General features: G+C 38.4%; 1 protein-coding gene across 1 annotated transcript in view; it reads left to right on the forward strand.

The window, feature by feature from the left end:
• Window positions 1-22,682, forward strand: part of cfap299 (cilia and flagella associated protein 299) — an 80,201-nt gene extending 57,519 nt beyond the window's left edge. The window contains exons 4-6 of the mRNA XM_072387297.1: window positions 3,703-3,845; window positions 20,572-20,701; window positions 22,466-22,682. Of these exons, the coding sequence (XP_072243398.1) occupies window positions 3,703-3,845; window positions 20,572-20,701; window positions 22,466-22,558 (366 nt within the window). The 3' untranslated portion in view covers window positions 22,559-22,682. The remainder of the gene's footprint in view (window positions 1-3,702; window positions 3,846-20,571; window positions 20,702-22,465) is intronic.
• The last annotated feature ends 349 nt before the right edge of the window (window positions 22,683-23,031 follow it).

The raw sequence follows: 23,031 nt of genomic DNA on the forward strand, positions 1-23,031 counted from the left end.
ATTTTAAACAACAAAGCACATTTCAGAGGTTTTGTATACAATGTTGTTTTTAAAAAAAGTTGAATGTGGTCATTTTTATCCAGATTCTCTGTTGTAAACATGCTTCAAAGTTTCCATTTATTCGTTACACAGGTTATGGTAGCACATGGTTTTCCTCATTGTCATGCTGAAAAAAACAGCATGTGTTTTCAAGAGCCCACCACAGAATCAACGGAGAGACAACAAATCACAGATTAGAATGGTTTGTTGTACTTTGGCTGTCTCTAACACATACGTCAGCTCAGCTCTGAGACAACCTCTCAGAGTTGCCAGATCAACTTATATGTAACTCATTAACACTGATGCAGCAGCCTGTATCCATGTCCAAAGAATCCCTTAAATCTCAACAGGTTAAAAGGTGATTAATCAATGATAATCAAACAATCAAAATGTTTTGGGGATTTATGTCCAATGTAAAGGATTTCTCAAATGATCCGACTTGTTTCTACTTCTTTACATTTCACAAAGTCAAAATAGATTAATGCCCTGGCACTAATACTACAATTTATGTTAATGTTAAGTGCAAAGCCATTTTGAGTTTGATGTTATTGGTTTACAGCTGGATCCAAATTACTTCAAAAAGATCTGTAGCTGAGGACTGAAGATTGTATAGACCTAAGGTGTTTTACTGTGAAATACATCCTGACTTGTTTGGAAGCTTATTGAACTAAGCACCAAGGTGACATGTATCCATTATTCTTATAATCACCACTAGAATGGTACTCACCCCTGTTGCCTTTGACTAACACCTGATGTCTTTTCAAGGCTGGCTTTGTCAGGATAGGAGCCAGGACATAGGGTAAATGGCTCAGGCCTCCAGCCAGCTGTGAACCTGATAGCATCTGTTTTAAACATTTGAGAGACAGTGAGACAGGAACCCTCTTTTCTTTTAAGCTCTGGAGTGCTAGTTATCTCATGCCTATTTAGTAAAGGGATCCACAGATGGCCCGTTCCCTGACAGTTATTCAAATGCAATATCACTGGCTGAGGTATTCCACAAGGATCCGCTTACTGTGTTACTGTAAGCCGACAAGTGGGACTCATTCATGCTCAGAGTAAACAAGACAAGTCGAACACAAAGGCAGTCCTCCTTTCTCAAGATGAGTGTGAAAAGAAAGAAAAGCAGCTTTTTTATTTTCAAGAAGGCAGACAAAACAACCTCTTCACACCTGAGCGTGTCCTCTGTTTGGAGTTCTTCCCATCCATTGTCATCATGTGTTATCTAAACCATCAAGTCGACATGAAAAGATCATTTCATGTTCTGTTGTCACCCGAGGGGGTTTGGACAACTTGGCTTTGAGTCACTCTGTCTGAATCCGGTGACAAAAACATTTGTCATCCTTGTTTTTTCATTTCCATCAGGTTGTGTGTGGTTTGAACTTGCCTTCAAAGACTTCCCTCTGATGAGCAGCTGGGAAACTGTCTTTAGATTTATGTTTTGTTTGCATTGGAGATACCAAACCTATTTGGCCCCCTCATATCACTCATTGTGGTTTAATCTGACATCGATGTTTGGAGTGTAGTCAGCGACATCTGAAAAGCTCAAACATTATCTGGAGCCAGGATTTTCTTTAATTTTGTAAGCTGAAAAGGTATCCATCTATATATAGCGGATTGAAAAAGAAAAAAAACTTGGTAACACCGTTCAGACTTTGCATTATGACCACTGGCCTAATATTGTGTAGGTTCTACTCATGCCACCAAAAGGTCTCTGACCTGTCAAGTTAGGAATAAAGCACATCTATCCTGGAGCATCTGTTACCTGGACATAGACAGTTGATCGTTTTAGTCCTGTGGGTTGTGGAATGGGGTCTTTGTGGATTAGATGGGCTCCCATTGATGCCATCAGATTCCATCAGGTGGGTTTCCGGGGAGTTTGGAGCTTTTTGTCATGTTTCTATGAGCTCTTAATAAGCAGTTTTTGCGAGGCCCACTGCTGTCTTGGTGGGGGATGCTGCTTCTTTAGGGGAGTGCTTTTGCAGTCGGGGGTGGCAAGTGTCAAAATAACATCCATGAGAATGCCAGGATGTCCGTTTTCCCAGCAGACCTTTGCGTCACATTACATTAGCAGTGTTACTCTGCACCTGTGGCTTTAATTTTGTGGCTGACCTGCATACAATGTTGCTAGTATTCAGCCCTTTCTTTCCTTGCATCAAGTGAAAAATCTTCAGAAGCTGAGTGAAACTGGTCAAAGAGTCTGCATGGAATATTGTTCTAATGAAGTGGATACTAAGTGGATTAAAACAGGCTAAGTATAATTTGTATTTATGGGTAGAGTTTTAATCACAGCACAGAGGGAAAACGAAGTTTAATCTCCACAGCTTGTCGTAAATTTATGATGTATAATTGTGCTCTTTGTGCTGGTTCTCTCAGACAGAGTCTGTTTGTGTCAGGCCTAGTTATCCTCTTTTAGATGGGACATCTTTTAAATCAACACATACGTGTCTGGTTAAGTTTTTTGGTTTCTATTACTTAATTTAAACTAAGTAAATTTACTTAAAAAGGACATAGTATGAGCTTTTGGTTTCCCCTCCCCCTTAGTGTGTTTGATAGGTTTTTGTGCATGTAGAAAGTCTGCAGAATCCAAATCAAAGGGAGTTATTCTCTCACAAAGAAAACACTGATCTGAAATAGCTTACATGTCTCATTTGTTGTCCAGGCTTTACTTCTGTACATAATGACCTCACCTTTGCATAATACATGCTTAGTAGTTATGCTGCTATGCCACAAACAAAGAATAAACAGCTGCCATACAGTTGGACCTTTTGGACCAAATAGCTGATCAATCAGAACAGAGTGGGTTTTACAGACGTAGGGGTCCAAGAGACAGTGGCTGAAATGGAGCATGTCAAATAAAAGGTAACAAGAGGTGCCACACCATCATTAATTTTTTTAAGTCTTTTTTTTCACTTAAACATGTCTTAATAGACCACCATAACTAAGTTTTGAACCTGTAAATGAGTATCATTAGGGCTCTTTGAAACATCAAGACATAGATTTGTCATTTTAGAGTAATTATACATAATTGCTGCCTGAAATCACAACTTCAAAGGGTTTACAATCTGCACAATTTATGACATTCTCTGTCCCAAAACTCTTAATACGAATAATTAAAAGTTCAATGCACACACACACTCGCACACACAAACAGAAAAAGGGAAAAACCTTGAAGGACAACAATGGAGGGGTTCCTTCTACAGGTTGGAATCACATGCTCTTTTGTTATAACTTGAGTTATTTCCCCCCCAATAAAGCTCTATAACATTTCACACAACCCATGTTATTAAGTTTTATGTCAGAACTCCACATTTCATGTCATTTCAAGGTACACTCTTGCCATGACTGTAGGAGTGTTGGAACGGAACTGAGACTTCACTGGCTGTAAGTTAAAGGATACAGCCCGAGCCCCACACACTTTTCTGAGCACTCCAGTCTGACTCTGTGAGCTCTGGCCACTCCAATATGACATAAGTTGGAATCATTTTTTTTTTAACCCAAATTAAAGTATAACATTAGCCTTTTTATTTCAAATTGGGAGGATTTGTAACAGAATCCCACTATCTGTTCACTTCCCACAGTTGGCAATGACCATACTGGTTTTTACTTAAAAGAGGCCTAGTGGTCATGATTATTTACACAGAGGGTTTCCTTCTTTTTTTTCAGACGGTCATTTTCATAAGGGATCATAATACTCTTGGACAGGAAGTATCTGGCTATATAGACTACACCCACAGACTCAAGACCCAAGATTTTGAACTATATTTCAGCGGAAAGAAAAGGCTCATGCCAGGACGCTCAGATTTATGGTAAGTCTCCTTTCATTGTAACATGTCAACGTTTGTTGAGGAGGCCCTGACTTGGGTGGGCTTTGACTGGATTTAACGGGTAGAGACATTTTCTTATTCATGATTAAAAATTCTGATTGCTGTGAGACACCAGCATAGGGCTTGAAATATCTGTAAAGGGTAAGTGTGGTAACTATGTACACCAAGAGCTGTTCTTACCTCAGCTGGCAGAACACCAGTAAAATAATGCTGAGGAGAGCTTCCAAAGTGGAGATGATCAGAGTACTGATTTAATTCTTGTTTAAGTTTGATCTATTTTTAATGTGCACTGACTATGTCATCAAGGTAAAGTATAATTAAGTTTGATTTAGGAGGTTTAATTAACCAAAGGTGTAGACACGTTTCCTTTATCCACGAAGATGTTTTTCATGATTCAAGATATCTGTAAATCTAAGAATCAGTACATATGGGGTTGCACAGTATTCAGGGTCAGGGCCAGTCACAGAGTTGCAACACAAGCCACACATGAACTACTGACCTTACAGGTGGAAGCTAAAAAACATTGTGTATCCCTCGCTGGTGCATTTTTATATCGTTATAATTCTTGGCCTATCAGGAGACTTGTGTACATAGAAAGCTGTCAGCAAATTACCAGAGCCAAAACCAATCCCACATTCCACATATTGCACAGTAACATGTTATCAACATTTCAGGTACGTGCGAGAAATCCCAAAAGGACAAACGCAACTGGGCAGGGGTGGGAATGAGTATTACATGATTTTGTTAAGAGTTCAGCCAAATGGCAGACAACCTGTATAACCCCAGAAACCCCTGATCAGACAGGGGGCACGTCAGAGTCTTAAGGCTGTAATGTAGATTTTAAGGGAAAGAATATACTCTAAATTAAAAAAAGAAAGACGTGGGTCTAATTTTAGTTTTTATTGTTATTATTAATTGTTAAAGTTTTTCCTGGGGTCTAATGGCCTTTAATTAACAAGTAAAGAGAAAAGAAAGTTGGTATTGTAAGATCTTAAGCTTCAGAACAGCTTTAGAAACAGTCAGTTAGTTCTTAAAAGTTATAAAGTAACACCAGATACCGGGATGCTGAATCTGAAGTCTTGGCAGGATTAGGCAGCAACCTCCAGGCCGTGGAAATTAATCCAGTGTGGAGATGCTTATACACCATTCAGACTTTGCATTATGACCACTGGCCTAATATTGTGTAGGTTCTACTCATTCCAACACCATGTCTCTGACCTGTCAAGTTAGGAATAAAGCACATCTATCCTGGAGCGTCTGTTACCTGGACATAGACAGTTGATCGTTTTGGTCCTGTGGGTTGTGGAATGGGGTCTTTGTGGATTAGATGGGCTCCCATTGATGCCATCAGATTCCATCAGGTGGGTTTCTGGGGAGTTTGGAGCTTTTTGTCATGTTTCTATGAGCTCTTAATAAGCAGTTTTTGCGAGGCCCACTGCTGTCTTGGTGGGGGATGCTGCTTCTTTAGAGGAGTGCTTTTGCAGTCAGGGGTGGCAAGTGTCCAAATAACATCCATGAGAATGCCAGCATGTTGGTTTTCCCAGCAGACCTTTGCATCGCATTAGATGATCAGTGTTACTCTGAAGCTGTGGCTTTAATTTTGTGTCTGACCTGTTATTAGTATCCAGCCCTTTCTTTCCTTGCATCAAGTGAAAAATCTTATAGGTGGAAGCTAAAATGCATCTTGTATCCCTCGCTGGCGCATTTTTATATCTTTATAATTCTTGGCCTGTCAGGAGACTTGTGTACATAGAAAGCTGTCAGGAAAAAACTGTAAACTCTAAACTCTAAACATTAATTTATCAAATCATGAAGTGAATATAACTGTTTAGACTGTTTAGGCAGTTTTTGCAGTCAGAATATTAATGTTAACATTCAAACATTCAAATTGCTTTTCCTGAGTCAGTTAAAGCACAGCTCAAAACATAACTATTTAATAAAAGTCGCCAAATCATTTTCAAAGCCGCATTCATTGAATACCAGCATCTTTCCTTAAAAATCGTGACATGTACACAACATGAACAAAAACATGAAACTAGTCTTACAAAAAAAACCGACTTATTTGTGCTGATTAAGATTAAATCTTTTTTTTTTTTTTTAATACAACCCCATACGACCAGTAGGACATCTGGTCCCTGCACCTAGCACGGTTTGTATGTTTAGCTGTGAGGCAAGACTTGGCAGCCAGAAACCAAGGAAAAAGGACATTTTGATGCAAAAAATAATAATTTTACTACCATATGTTAAATGCATGGTTGATACATAACTAGTTTATGACATGCTGACTCTGTGAAATTATGTTTGTTTGCAGTAAAATAAAAAACAACAATTATGTCTGTGGACACATTTACGTCACCATTCCATGTTTTGCTGTGAGACATTGTTGTCACAAAAACACTGTGATGAGGTAGGAGAGGAAGGCTGGTGACATTAATCACACTATAAATCTGAGCCCTACATTTCCAAAAGCTCTTTCCCTGTTATTCCTTGCTGTCACTTGCAGTTGGTTAGGCTTACATATTAAAAATACATGGTTAGAGTTACGTAACAAAAAGATGCATGGCTAGATTTAGAAACATGGTTGAGATCCACAATCCCATCATATGAATGCTCCTCTTTACCTCTTTCCCTGTGGCTAAACATGCATGTTCTGAAGTGCGAGTAGGCTGTCAGATCAGAGGCACAGTTTGTATTTTATTCTTGAAGGTGGTTTTCCCTTCTTCTGAAACTTAAGCGTCAAAGTTGGGCAACGTTGTTGTTTTATTTATTCATTTCTTGCCATATGTTCTGACATACTATCTTTCTTGAGGCCTTGAAGTCAGCCTCCTCTCTGGTGTGTAGAAGTCCTAACAAGCTGTAGGTGTGAGTCATTGAGCGAGCATGCCTGGAGGTACAACCTACTCCCTAATGATGCTTTTATGAGGCTTCCCCACTCATCAGGTCTCCCTTCCCTCCCCTCTTGTGACATATGACTTCACACTCCCCCTCTGTCTCATTTTTCAACTACTAAAACTGTGCTTCATCAGGTTAACACATCTCTCTGTCTTTATTTTCAACTTTTCTAAGCTTGGGTTTCATGCTTTGCTATCTCTCCTCTTTTCTCCCGTCCTCCACCTCTGTCAACCTCCCCCCTCCATTTTTTTCATCTCTGTCGGGAACAATAACACCCAGTGTGGTTGCTGCTAAGAGGGAGCAGATGCTGGAGCTGCTGCCCACTCAGTGCACTAAACCTCCCACCACAGGACTCTGAATCCCGTCCCTCCTCCTCCACTACAGCCACAAAGAACACAGAGCAATGACACCAGCGCCAGCTCTTGCCTGCACCTCCCACCTCCAGCGAGGAAGGGTGGATAGGTTCACGTATGCAGTCCTCTTGGACAGTATAGGAACTTTAAAACACAAGATGAGAATGGATTGATTGGAGATATAAAGGTGTGAAGCATGTCTTTGCTGAAATTTGCAACACGTGTCATTGCCCATTGAAGTGTTGATATTTAACACAGAAAGCATCAGGCTTTTCTATTTTGATAGTACCCTTTCAGTTCAATCTTTTTCAAAGTTTTCAGAAAGCATCAGATTATACAAGGACGATTTGAAGTCTTCCCACTCTCATTTCTTGGTGCTGATTTTAACATCAACATAAAGGAGGCATCATAAGGAATTGTTTCAATTTCATCTCAGTAAAAAAAAAAACTGAAAGAAGTACACCTCCATATAAGGAATACATCGTTCACACATATTTTCTCACTGCTTTTAAGGTGCAGCAATTCCTGTTTATATCTATTTATTTCAGCATTTTTATTATTATTTATTGCACACTGGCTGTATGGGTCACATAAACATTATTTCTATTTAGGTGTATGCTTTAAGACCCTGACCAACAGGAAAAAAGTGAATAAAGTGCCGAATTTTTCTATTTGCAATATTTTAAATTCTGGAATTAAAAGGTGAAGAATGAATATTAGAATAGGCCATTTTAAATAGGATGTTTTTAAATGTTTGACCAACACTGCAAATGACTCTCCCAAACAAAACTGAAAAGTTGTAAAATAAAAACAAAATAATTGTAGGATGGTTATGTTTTAGGTGTTGTCCAAAATTGTGTGCTAACATGGCATTTAGAACACTAAAATAGTATGATAGTACAATAAGTTTGCGTGTGTGTGTGTGTCTGTCTGTGACACCATGGGAATTTTTCCACTTTAAACACTACATTGGAATGAATCTTCTATACTACTGTATAACTTTGTTCAGTAGTTACATACATAAAATAAATGTTGCTTAACATAGATATTTATTTAAGTAAATTTTTTCACTTTCTAGGTGTAAAGCTTCTATATCAATACGCTTATATGCCATCATCTAGTGCCGAATTATTATTTATCATAACAAATTTATGGCGAGGGTCTGTATTATTAATTTTCATCAGGGCACGTTTTATCCAATATGCCAAAACATTGTGGAACTGTGCATTTTGAACCTAAATCTGGCCGCGTTCCTAACCCTAACCGGGTAGTTTAAAATCCTACACCTAGCCAAGATGAAAAATGTGTTAGGCTTTGTTGTAAAAGTTGAAGGAAACGTAACTGCTGAAGCAGTGATTCATTTGGAATATCATTTTTTAGCAGCCAGCAACGTAAATGGTAAATTGGCTTTGTAGCACTTTTCTACTCTAGCTGACCAGTTAAAGCACTTTTACACTACAGGCCACATTCACCCATTCATACACAGCACTTCTTAGTCTATAAATTGTTCTAGTATTTTCCATCTACAAAGAAAAATACTTTCATTGTCCTTTATTGCTACCACATATTTTGTTGTGAACTTAATTAAAACAAATTCATGAATTAAGCTTTGTTAGACCTTTGATAGAATATTCCACGACAAAGGCAAAAAACCTGTAATGACACATGTGAAACTTGTCTGCTTTAGTTGCTGTAACTTCAAGGTAAACTATAGAATATTTTATGTAAATAAAACCAAAACCTGACACTGATACTACAAATGGACGGGGAGAAACTGGTTTGGTGTTTTAAAGGCTATATATGTAGACACACAACTCACACTGAAGTCCTGACCCTCGGCTAATTAACCCACAGATCTGCAGCTCTGCACACAGCTTCCTGCCACTCCAGATGTGCCTACAGCATCTCTGATGTCTATTTAATGTTCCCCAGCAAAGTGACCATCTGTTTATACGCTCTGGCTGTTTCTCTCCTTCCTCTCTTTATCTCTTCCTCTCCTTAGTCCCAGTGTTTAGTCAAGACTTTTAGGGGGCTGCACAACATTTTACTATATTCCAGTTTTAATTGACTAAGTGCTCTTTTGTACTTTAAAATGTTTGTTTTGTTGGGCTTCAAAATATGTCTCCTCCTGAAAAAAGTATGCTGATTTTTATCTCGCTTTTCATTTAGCTTTTCAACATAACTTTCATACTCAATCAAGTTATTGAAATGTTGTATGATATGGATATTTCCTGTGCTTTCAGTCAACATTGTGTGTATATGGAGACAGACAGAAACACTGAATGTGATGGATCACCCTGCGCATGCTTCTTCTTGAGCCAAAACCATGTTGCTTCCATACTCAGCCTCTGCAGTGCACCTGTGTGTCTGGCTTAATTTTCTGCTATGAAAATATTTGCACTGCTGTCCCATTTTATTAACTTGTAATACAAAAGAGAAACTGTTCCAGCTCCAAAGGTGATTTGTCGAACCCTCTCTGGAGCATTGTGTCTGAGCTTTAATGGGGGTCGGAGGGACATTCTATCACAGTAGAGTTTGCCAGCTCAATAAATATTTGCTGGTAAGCTGGAACATTCCGTGTTGTCTCTGTTAGTCTTCACACATGGCACGCACATACTTCATTGGCTGGATACTCAGGTTTAAATCAAATTGAACTGTTTGTTCTCAAAGCTGATATGTTTTAGATGCACTCAGTGTTCCACCAGCATCAGAGATCTTCTTTTTCCATGCCATGTCCATCTACTTAAGACTTAATATCTGAAAGTCTTACTTGACAGCAGAGTAGAACTGTCAAAGCCTGTCTACTGTGTTATCATACCAAAACAATAAACTGGAATTAGCATCTGGTTGCCTGCAGAAGGCATACTAAAAGTAAAAGTTAAAGTCAGTATAGTTTAATTTATGTAACACCAAATTCAAAACAGAGTTGATCTCAAGGCACACAAAAAAGTAAACAAGTGCAAAAACTAAATCAATCATGATAATTGTGTACATCTTGCAATCGTCTTAAAAAAACAAGTTTTTGTACATAAATATTATAGATTATCACTGAAATAGAGACCTAAATATGCAATGCAATATGAAGCATTTTTGAGAGAAATAAGTGCATCGCCTTCAGTTGCATTTTTTGTTTCCACAAAATAATTTCCATTTCAATATTTTTATCTGTTTAGGATTGAATGCCATTGTCTTTTCAGTCCTGCCAACAGTCTAAATTCTATTCTAACACGACTGTGTTGGATATAATTGGAGACTTCACACCAGAATGTGAAATAGCTACTTTGATCCACAGCACAAAACATGACAGGTTTACAAAAAAATTCTCAGAAATTGTAAAACTACTTCACTTTCTGGGCTGCCAGAAATGATAAAGTATTCAAAATTGCTTATCAAGCAGTAGGAAGGGATGGACAGTAGTGTCACGCCATATATTGTCGTGGAAGAGGAAAGTCTGAGTCCCATTGACCCAGTCTTGTCTAACAACTTTTCAGTTTTAAACTTTGCTGTCAGTAGCAGCTGGTTAGGGTTATTTGAGGCTCCTTGGTATAATTCACAGCTGCGTGCTTTAAATCAGACTGCAAGAAAGCTGGGGGGACAATGGCATTCTTCTAATTTAGAAGAGTCTCGGTTAGTCTGAAATTATAGGCTAAGAACATAAAAGAAAGCCAGAACTGCTTATTATGCATTATTGATAGAAGAGAATAAGAATAATCCCAGGTTTCTTTTCAGCACTGTTGCCAGACTGATGAGGAGTCACTGTTGAGTCATGTATTCCTTTAACTCTCAGCAGTGATGATTTCATGAGCTTTTTTACCAATAAAATTTTTCTATTAGAGAGAAGATTAATGCAATCCCTCCCACTATTGTCACTGACGTACCATCAAGTGCAACAGCTTTAGAAGTATCGTTAGAACCTGATTTGTATTTAGACGGCTTGTGTCCAGTCGATCTCTCTGAGCTAAGAACAGCAATAGTCTCTTCTGAACCATCAACCTGTATTTTAGACCCAATCCCAACCAGACCGTTCAGGGAGGTTTTCCCCTTAATCGACACATCCACGTTGGATTTGATCAATCTGTCTTTGTTGACAGGATATGTACCTCAGACTTTTAAGATTGCTGTAATTAAACCTGTACTTAAAAAACCTACTCTTGATTCAAAAGTGTTGGCTAATTATCGACCTATGTCCAATCTCCCTTGAAAAAATTTTTGCAGCTCAACTTTACACGGAAATAATCTGTTTGAAGAGTTTCTGTCAGGATTCAGAGTGCATCATAGCAGAGAAACAGCACTGGTGAAAGTTACCAATGATCTCATCTAAGCCTCAGATAGCAGACTTGTGTCTGTGCTTGTCCTGTTAGATCTCAGTTCTGCATTTGATACTATGAATCACAGCATTCTGTTACAATCCCTAACCAGCAATCCCATCAACATGTTTATTGGTATTAAAGGAACTATTTTATTCTTTGTTCTTGTAAATGAAAAATCTTCCTCACACACCAGAGTAAGTTATGGAGTTCCACAGAGTTCTGTGTTTGGACCGATTCTTTTCACTTTATACATGCTTCCATTAGGTAACATTATTAGATAGCATGGTATCAATTTATTTTGCTATGCTGATGATACTCAGCTGTACTTATCTATGAAACCAATCAGTTGGTCAGACTACAAGCTTGGATGACTCAGAACTTTCTGCTTCTAAATTGGACCTGAGTGCTTCAGCGAAAAACTATCTTGGTGGCGAATAATTTTTAACCACATTTTATCATTTGACATAAAAAACATGTTTCTAAAAACTGTCTTCTTTCACCTTCGTAATATTGCCAATATTAGGAACATCCTGTCTCAGAGTTATGCAAAAAACAATCGTCCGTGCATTTGTTACTTCAAGATTGGACAACTGTAACTCTTTATATCCAAAATGCTGCAGACAGAGTTCTGATGAGAACTAACAGGAGAGATCATATTTCTCCAGTTTTAGATTCTCTTCACTGACTCCCTGTTAAATTCAGAATAGAATTTAAGATTCTTCTCCTCACATATAAAGCTCTTAATGACCGAGCTCCATCAAATCTTAATGATCTCATTATTACATATTTTTCCAACAAAGCACTTTGCTCTCAGAATGCAGATTTACTTGTGGTTCTCTGAGTTTCTAAATGTAGACTGGGAGGCAGAGCCTTCAGTTATCAGGTTAAAGAAACAGAAACCCTATCTATCTTTCAGATTAGGCTTAAAACTTTCCTTTTTGATAAAACTATTGTTAGGGATGAGTCAGGTGAAACATCCCATAGTTAAGCTGCTATAGGCCTAGGCTGCTAGGGGACCTCCTGTGTCACACCTTTCCTCACTTTGCTCTCTTTTTTCCCCCTCTTATTTCCTCATATGACATTATTGTTGTCATTAACTTGTGTTTGTCTGTCTCAACAAATATCCCTGGTCTGGTGTTATGGTGTTTGTTGTCCCCTCGTTTCTGTCCTCTCAAACCCCAGCTGGTTAAGACAGATAGCCACCCTTCCTGAGTCTGGTACTTCCAGAGGCTTCTTCCTATTAAAAGGTAGTCGAAGAGACGTTTCGGTGCAATCTATTGGTTTCCTTGGCCAGGAAATTGTTTTTGAATTGGCTCTGTATGTATGAATTGGACAAACTTTGAATTTGTTAATTGGATTTGATTGGATTATGATTACAATGAATTGGACTCTAATTGGCTTGAATTGGACAGTATCATTGAGGTGCCTTGAGATGACATTTGTTGTGATTTGGTACTATATAAATAAAACTGAACTGAATTGAAATTGAAAAAAAGTAAATACAGGGTAAGGGAAAACAGTTTAATGTTAATAAATACCATGCACAAGTTTATGTAATCTCAGTTGAACACTTCCTTATGCAAAGAAATGCTACCATCTCAAGATTTCTGCCCATTTTATTATGGCATCAATGCATTTTTAACGTGTCAGTTTGCAGTTATTACTGCATTTATCATTGGAGTTAGGAAGTAAGCATATCATTTTTCTTGTGGAACATACCTCAGTATTGATCACCAATGCCCCATTAAAATCTTATACAAGTTTTATTAATGTGGAATTCTGGACTTGTCATAAAAAAATAGAAAAGGTACAGTTATTTTTACTGATCCACAACTTTGAACAATTTAGATTAACACAAACTTAGTAAGCAGTCTGCATCTGTGCTGCCTCGCATATGTCTTGATTCACAACAGAGGCCTGATTGCAGCAGTCCATGGCACATGGCTGAGCATGAAACACACTCTGGGAGTGTTTAACTAGACAAAATGGGCCTACAAGCTGCAGTGAAGGTGTCTGGATCTGTGGAGGGAATCGTGCATGATAGTATGCACGTCTGCACATGTAGAAGTGTATCGCTCTGCAGACCTTCAAACTCCCTGCATGAGAGTGTCAGGAACAGACGGTTCAGTTGCAGTTTTGGACAGAGCGTCTTTGATTGCAGTGTGAGAACAAAGCACTGACAAAAGTAAGCGACTTCCAGCTAAACTCAGAGATGATGGTGAGGGATTGTAATTGTTGAGTCTCTGACACTGCCTTGACTGCCTGTCTGAGCTGTTCACCCACTTGAAAGATAATTAACTAATGCACTTGATTAATTCAGCAAAAGTTGTCAGAATATCTCTCAGAGTTGAGGTTTTCCGTATTGCATATAGTATTTGATGTAGTTAATGCACAATGAGTTCAAGTACTGGATCAAACCCTTTCTTTAGAAATGTCCAGTTTTCCATAAAAGCTCTTATGAATGACTGCATTCTCATAACAAGCTGATATTCAGTTAGCATAATGTTGTAAATTGTAAATTTATTTGGATCAACTTTGAATTCAGTTTTCTTTTATGTTTACCATTTGGATGACAGAAAGGAAAGAAGACTAATCAGGGTAATCTGCAGAAAAAGAGAGCACGATAGACCAGGTGAGTAGGAGGGGGAAAAGATATTTTTAATTCAGTGGAAGCTTCTGTTTCAGGCACATTTATTGCAATAGATTTCCAGGTGATATCACATAACCAAGTAGCCTGTTGAAATAATGTTGCAAATCATAAGAATCACGCAGGGATTGATCTGTAGATACTTTTATTTTTGTTCTTGATATAAAGAAGAGTGGAGTGGAGAGTGAACTCCTATTTGTCGTTTCATATTTAAATCTTGTCGGATGTTGGGAGAAATGACCATAAACAACACAATAGTCAATAACCTGTAAAAAAAAAGCACCCAAGCAGCAAGTCTTCACAGTTGTGAATTTAACACTAACCATTTAAAAAACATTCATAAATACATTCTAAAATGAAAGCATCAATGATAAGAAACTGAAAGTAGAGAAGATACATGGTTAGATATGGGTTGGTGCTCAGCTGATGAAACTCCACAATAATTTTAGCTCCTTACACGGCGCCTCACAGCATTGACGAGGCCTTTGTGATTTACATTTGAAACAGTAACTACTGCCACAAAAAACCCTGAATACACATGGTATTTGCTCTTTTATGATATATATCATTCAGCGCTCAGAGTCCAGCTCCTCTGAGCCCTATAATGAGACTGTTGACGTTACCCTGGAAAATGACCACCTGGAGATAACAATAGAGCTAAGTACAGTAACTGTGGAAAGTGAAAGAATACAGTGCACGTGTCAAACAGTCATGGTAAATGCATTGGGAACCAGGACCTAAGGCTAAGAGCACCGTCATTGTTTCCACCAAATCCAGGTTCTCACACTTTTACTGGTCCATGTGTCTGGGTGTGGTGCCCTCCAGCTGCTTAAGCTTTCTTTGTGACCAAATATGCACCAACCGTGAAGTTAGTTGCCCTGGTGACCATTCATATAGGACAGTGAGGAAGGAGGGATCTATGAACACGTTTAAGTCACAAATGTACAAGATTTCTTTTCTTTTTTCACCACCTTTCCGTCAGTCTTTTTCATGTTCAGTGTTAAAATATATCACATCTGTCCCACTTCTCTTGCAAATGTAAGTGGTTCACCATGGAGTAAAAGTGGTTTACCAAAGAAATGTTAATTGTCGTATGGCATTTCGGTATAAATAGTCACTGAAACACTGTCAGATTTAATTTACAAAGAGAAGAAGGATGCATATGTCTGAAAGCAAGGCTCAGACAATATAATTTTCTTCAGAGTTTTAAAGGAAAAACCTCAATTTGTATTTCATAATTGGGGCATTGCAGCATTCTATTCTGAACCTGTTTTACTCGGCTCTGTTGGCAGCTGGGAAAAAAATGCCAGACCTCTGGTCATGTCATACCTTATAATTTTATGCATCAGTGTATTTCCCCACACAGTTTGGACCATTCTGAGGCATACAGGGTATGTTTTTCTTGGAGGAGAAGATTACTCTGACAGCAGGCAGGAGATGGTTGAACGATAGCTGAAACATCAGACAGTGTCCAGTGTCACATTTTCTGAGGTCAATTGTAATACTAAGTTCAATACTGATTCTAAAAGACTTGGGACAATGTAAAATGTAAATTCGAAACAGAATGGAATCATTTTCTAATCTCATAAACCAATATTTGATCAATAATGGAACACAGAAAACATGTCAAATGTTGAAAGTGAGGCGTTTTGCCATTTCATGGAAAATATCATCTCATCTTAAAATTGATGTCATTACAACCTCTCAAAAAAGTTTGGATGGGGCCATGTTGGGCTATGAGACTGCGTGAGAGGTTTATTTCTTTCTTTCTTCTCTTATTTTTTGTCTTCATTTGTGAAAACAGTGAAAGGGCTGCTGCACTGTTCTGACTCAGTGAGCATTTTTCTTTCAACAATGCCATTTATTCTTTTTTCAGGAGATCTACAATTAAATAGTTTTTAATTATAGTCTTATACATTTTGAGGAATCTCCCTTCTATCAAGTTATATTTCTGTACTTTGGTCAACATTTGTTGTGTTTAGTTAGTTTTTTTCAGGGGTAGAATCTGGGTCTCTGTGTCACAACATTGAATTTTGGAGTGAGCTTCAAGAGGCTGACATGGAGCTCAGCCTGCTTCTATTCTGAATGTCTGTTTTTTAGTGTATAACAGGCAACCAGTCCAGGTAAATATATCGTCCAGACACCAGCAATAAAGTCACCTGTGATTGGCTGGAATACTTGGCCTCTGACCATTCTGTAAAGATATGCATTTACATTTCCTAAAATTGCATAGTGGGGGTGTGTGGGCCATGAAAAAGGCCACATGGGTAAGTAATAGATTGCTTCTACTGTGCTTTATATTTTCTTGTACTTTGTAGCAAGCAGAAATTATTTTCATGGCTCAAATGCAAATTGGTGTTTGTGGACAGGTTGTATGTGTCTGAGAGATTTCCTCCAAAACTGATTCTGGAGAAAACGTCTTCACAGCAGCTGAACAGAAAAAAATTTGGGAATTTTATGGGAGTCTTACAATTGTAATGTAAACATTTTGAGATGGATTTGATATAATGTGGATTATTTACATCTGCTTCTAATTATTTATTAGCTTGAGCAAAGCATTACAGCAAGTAAAATATAACCTGTAGAATGCTGGCAGCATTCCATCATGTTATGCTCCCATATTTACAGCTTGCTGTTGCACCTTCAGCCCCTACAAGTCTCAAACACAGTGTAACTCTTCTCGGATTTACATCGTGTGGCCTCTCTGAGCTCAAACTTTGTTGTTGGACCGCAAACTGCTCCTGGGAAAGAGCCAGGGCTCTCAACCTTCAGTTACAAAGAGTGTGACATACGTTGTCCGCTAAAGATGTGAACAGTTAATGATGAGAATCACTTAAAATCGTCACTTATGTCTGAAGATTATAGCTTTATAGAAGACACTTTCTGTAATAAGATTAAAAAGCTGTCAGCGCAGTTTGTTGCTCATTATAGTGCCAAGCTTGTTTTCTCAAATATCGGGTTGTTGCGGAAAACACAATGCAATGGTTTACAGATCCTTTAAACTCTACCTTAATTTCAAATGTCCTCTCACAAAATGCATATTTGCAACATGTTTAAGAATAGTAAAGGGGCACATTTACACTGTACATTGTTCAGTATTAATGGCACCTTTGGAAAAGTACAAGTTACACATGTGATGAGCTCTAATGCACGCTTCACAGATGCAGACTTGATTCCTTCGTACTTTAACATTATCTTCTTTGACAGCCACTTTAGATAAAAATGTTCTGGATCTTGTTTTTTTTCAGCAGTATTTCTCACCCTATGCAAGGATTTCCATTATGGAATAATTTGTTTTATATAAAAAAAATAAGAAATGATCAAATTATTTGTATTATTTTGTGGAGAAATTTTATTCTAACATTTTTTTATCTATTCACACATTTTCTAATCTCACAAAAACCATGTAATTGGTACATTTGTCCACATGGCCAGAGTGTCGTGGTGCAACAACAAAGGCCAAGAAATTGTGAGATGGTAATGTTTTCATTGCTTGTTGTTCTGTACAAGATATGCAAGTGTTCAGACAGCCTGAATATAATTTATTCAATTATTTTATCCATATTGTGAATTTTTTTTATTCTTTTATTCCAACTCATTTTTTTTATTGATGTCTTAACCTAAACATGTATTTAATATGTCTAACCTTAACAAACTATGGCTGAGAGCAATGCTGAAAAGTAAGTGACAAGTTGGGTTAGATAGGACTAAACCATGTTCCTCACTCGAGGCAGTCTGTGGTTAATGTCCACCCCTTCCTGCCTCTTTATAAGCCTTTGGTAACATTTAGTAGCTGCGCACATTTCTGACAGTTTCACATGAAGTTTTACAATGCAAATTGTAACAAGCTTACATTTTGCAAAGGAAAACGTTGGTATGTCACAGTCTTGGAGTCTTGGAAGTTTAGTAACTTTACTGTTCTTGATGAAGGGTGACAGTCACTTAATTCAGATACGGGCAGCCGTGGCTCAGTGATTAGAGTGGTTCGTCCTATAACCGGAAGGTTCAATTCCCGCTCTTGCTGCTCAAAAAGATTGGTGGACTGATAGCTGGAGGGGTGGCAGTCCTGGGAGCTGCATATGTGTGTTCAACAGGTGCCAACCTGGACGGTTCTAATGTGGAGGAGTAATTGTGACTACATGACAATATAGTAATCTTAATCATAGGCATATGATCTTTTTGTAGCCTTGGAAGTGTAGATATTTAAAAAATGTTGAGCCTTTACTATGAATCTGTGACGCTTTGCTCTGTGGACCATACCTATTTCACTCTCTGGACTGAGATTGTGTTGTTTCATTTTACTCCAGAGGTGGTTTAACCCTCCTGATTTTTACTTCTAAACACTTTACCTGAGCAGTAGTTTATTATGGATGCTCATGTCCAAACATTTTTTAAAACATGTTGCTCAAATTCAGAATGATCATATGATAATCATGACAAAAAACTTGAACGTGCAAGTCTAAATCCAAACACTTTGGACTTGCAGCAGAGTTGCACAATTTTTCTTTGCTTAATCAGAAATAACAGAGAACCAAAGAGCAGAGCAGCTTCATTCAGATGCTGTAAATTAAGCATTAATTCATTTTGGAATTCAAACTACTCTTTGGTTTCACTTACTTATTAGTCACAGCTTTACTGTGACTTACTGAGTAAGTCACAGTAAAGTAGATCAAATTGGAAACAGACTTTTTACTTCTCCCCAGCTTATCAAAGATATGTCATTCTGCAGGTTACTTTCCATTTTCTGCAAAGTTCTTTTTTAAATCTGCAACAGAATATTGATTCATACAGATTTTATCATTGTGTTGGTGATTAATGTCTGGCCTCAGTGAGAGATGCTGAGTCATGATCCCAGTGCGGCGCTTCTGTTGTTTTAAAGCCTTCTACAGTCTGAGCCTTTACAGGAAAAATATCCAAAAAAGCACAAAGCGCCTATCAACTTCCACATGAAATTAAAACATATATACTTTTTGCTTTAATTTCTGTAATACAGCCCCTTTGACTTTTCTGATTGCAATTAAAAACACTTTAAAATTTTTAAATGACAGCCGATGTGGAGAGGTGCCTAATCAGGACACCAGAACTGACCACCTCCCTTCTGTTTCTCACAGGAAAACATGAAAAGAAATCATTTTTGCATACTCAGAGTGACTTTTGTATCAAAATCTAGTGACTTCTCAGACTATTTCCCTTATTTTTTATGATTGAAAAAAGATTACTCTTAAGAGGGACAATAAGTTGACGTTATTGTCCAGCAAGAGCGAGTAGCAGCAATACCCATGAGCTGCTTTGTACGCATGCAGTGCTGTCTTTGCGGTTTGTTACTTTGAGGGTGTCACGATGTGTGGTTGAAAAAGGACACAAACAGAAAACTAACTTTTTAGTTAGTTTAGTTTTTAGAAACTTAAAGAAATAACAATGTTCTAGTGTTGAGTAAAGGAAACCGAGCAGAATATTTACTGACATAAGCAATCTGTAAGAAACGGCAGATGTGGTAATGAGAAAGTGATTCAAGCTGTGGGGCAAAGGCAGAAGCAAAATTATCTGGAGAGAACAAAGAAAGGTCTTCATAAAATGAAAAAGAACATGGAAACACTGAACACTGTTACTAACTAACAAAAAGCAGTAATAAAACAAAACCAGTAGAAAAGATAATTAAGATAAATGTGACAAAACCAGAAGACATCAGACCTAAATTAAAAAGACAAAATCCAAACCAGAGTCAGACCAATGACACTAGGAAGTTTACCTTGAAGTGATGATTTCACATTTAAATGTATCTGAAATCAGTGCATCTTGTACTTATGTGGTGAGTAATTCTTCTAGATGATGCAAAGGCTATAAAATAAATAAAAAATTTCTGTAAGCTAAGCAGCAACCTCAAAAAATGCCCTGAAAATGCAGTCGCTTTGCAGTGTGACAGCAGAAAAAGATCTTTAAACTAATAAATGAGAGCTGTTTAATAGGGAATTCAGCTGTATAAATATACAGTGTATGAATGAATGATTTACATCATTTCGGAAACATTTAGCAACTTTTCCAGTAGACTTTAGCTGCTGTGTCTACTTAAATATGAACAGAAGCAAGTATAACTCTGCCAGCAGATTAAAGGGCATATTTGAGTGGGTCCAAAAAGACAAAATAGTGCAACACAAAGCTACCACTCATGTAGTTTAGTCATACCTGATCACTTCAATGTGTATTTGTCACCGGCCCTGCACAGTTCTGGATTTAAACACAAAGGCAGCAACGCCACGAAGGCATCTGGGTGGAAGAAGAAAGCAGTGAGGAAAATGAACACATTCAATCTGAAACTGACGTGCAGCCCTAAAGAATACTCAAACTGATATTGCCAACTAGTTTTAATTTTCATTGGAGGCTTGCTGTGAGGAGAGTTAGTGGTACATCAGTGTCGTAGTAGCACTTACTATTAGTGAACACCTTCAAGCTTCATTAATGACTTAATCCAATTGATTTAACAATGCTGTTGCCCTTCTTTTCCATAGTTACTACAACTGGAAGACGCTTGTGTCCACATCCAACTCCAGCTCCAACTTTGAGGTGATTTATGACGATCCTAATGGCCTTCTCTTCAAGAACAAGAGGGACAAAAAGATTCTGAATGTGGACCCTTCGGTATGTTTTGCTTTTAGACCCCAGGGAGACAAATGGTACAACTAATTAGGTCTTGTCACCTGTTCCACGGTTGTAAAAATGTTCTAGGAAAACTGTTGAGATCCTCTTTCTTTCACGTGGAACAGGTTGACCCTGTGTCTCAGGTTTGTTTTAAATCACCAATATTACCTACATTCTCCCATTGTCCACAAGTTGTACCAGTGCATGTTGAAGCGGTTTTTAAAAGAAGACACAGATAACCCAAGTTCCAATGGGAGCCTTTTCTAAAGGAGAGGTGGCTGGAGAGACTGAGAGAGATAAAGAAGTCGGTGGGAGGGGAAGATATTTGCTTTCCACCTGCACAAAGAATGGAGGATCAAGGGGTCGAGACAGGTGCTTCCTTTACTCTCAGTCAGACAGGGCCCTAGAAGAATAACCACTGACAGAGATGGGTTTTTTTCTCTCCAGTTTCCCTCTTTGCTGGGGGGAAGGGAAGTAGTTGGTGGGGCTGAACTATTTTGAAATTGCAGACAGAGCTGTGGGGACTGCGTTTTTGAGGCCGAGCGCCAAAATGGCAGCACAGTGTTCTAGCTGTGGTCGAGCACCGCCCCGACCAGGCTGTCTATTAAAAACACAAGCGAAGGCATAGGAAGCCAGACACAGCAAACCGCCCATGTGCCCAAAAACCCAGCTCAGCTCAGCCCAGATTGGCATGGCTTGGAGCAGAACAGAGCCGTTTAGTTTTTAACCCTCTATTAGAGCACTAGCTGTTCACTGGCCGCAGATCTGCAAGTTAACCTTAAAAATTAGGCATTGCATCAACCTAATTTTACCTAGTTGGTAGGTGGAGGGGTTTTCATTAGTTAAAGACAATGACTCGATTAGTTTGGATGCAAAAGAAAAAATGTCTTAATAAATACTTAGATGATGTGAACATTAATAACACATTTTGGTATCCAGAAAATAGAACAGAAACATCATTCCCGCCTGTGATAAATTGAGTAGATTTTATCCTTCTATTTTTACTGACACTCTTTTGAACTCACAAAAGAAGATTGCCTCATATATTGGGACACCCACAAGTATGTTTGAGGTAAAAGTGTAAATTGAGTGTAATAGTTGCCCTGTGGATTCACTCCCACCAGAAACTTCTGACACACTCTGACTCTGAATAAATGTTTCCAGCTGGAAGTGGCTTCACATCTTCGTTTGGGGGTTGTGTCAGCTTTGACAATCAAAGTAACACAAAACATCTCGGAAAATGAACGGTTACAGTCGCTGTCAAATTATGCTGCACTTGGCCTCCCCCTTATTAAAGCTGTTATTGTACTGAGATGTATTCTGTTTAACGGCTAACATGTTGTCTGTGGCTGCCACTGCATTTACTCAGTCGGTATCTTTATCATTTCATCTAATGAACTTGTTAAATCTAATGAATTGGTGTAATGGGAATGTTTAAAGTTACAAGTCCAGACCCACTGAGATTCGATGCCAGCTATGTGGCTCCATGTTACTTTTCGTGTCTTTTAACTCGTACTTTCAGTTCTCATGTCTGTTGGGATGAAAGGTTTAAGATGGAGTAGAAAAAAACTGATTTCTTGTTCAATTTTGAGATCAGTCCCACATATGCTCATATGGGCTCACTTAAAAAAAGACAAAAATGTTCTGTTATCAAAAATGAAACAAAATAAAAATAACCTTTGCATTTAGTCTTAATTCACTTTCGTAAACTACAGCTAACACTGTGCAAATAAGCTCTACTAACTGCTCTAACTCTTGTTTCAGTCTGATCCTGGCGAGGACTCCAGTAGGACGGGCCTACAGTCGGACCTCTACATCCATGTTGTTCTGTACGACCACAACATCAGAACGGTCTGAGCTTCAGAGGCTGCTGCCGACACAGGCTTGCATATGGCAAATATTGGAGAGCACTGGAAGCCTCTAATTTGACTGAGTTGCTGTAGTTGCACCATCATTTGCAAACTCTTCCCCTCATATCACACATGCCATCTGGGTGGAGGTGCTGCAGTAAAAAAATGGCTGTAAACTGAGGATTCCCAGAGGAAGACGTGGATGGACTGTTGGGAGAGCTGGAAAGTTTACGTGCAACCAGCCTGAGCTTTTATGTATTATTTTGTGCTTAAAATTCTCCTTTATTTTCCATATTCCACAGATATTCCACATGCCAGCAGTCTTAGTTAGGGGCAAGAACCTGCTCAGGGACCTCAGGCCTGTGCCTGCGTTTGGCATGGCATGTTTTTGGCTGTTTGTCTAAACAAATTAAAGGCGTAAGAGCTTTGAAAGATGATGAGGGTTGCTTTTATGTCCTCCCTCAGGCTGCGGTAGCACCA

Source organism: Leuresthes tenuis, unplaced genomic scaffold (assembly GCF_036924035.1).
Source record: "Leuresthes tenuis unplaced genomic scaffold, fLeuTen1.0.hap1 SCAF_6, whole genome shotgun sequence".
Taxonomy (NCBI): Eukaryota; Metazoa; Chordata; class Actinopteri; order Atheriniformes; family Atherinopsidae; genus Leuresthes; species Leuresthes tenuis.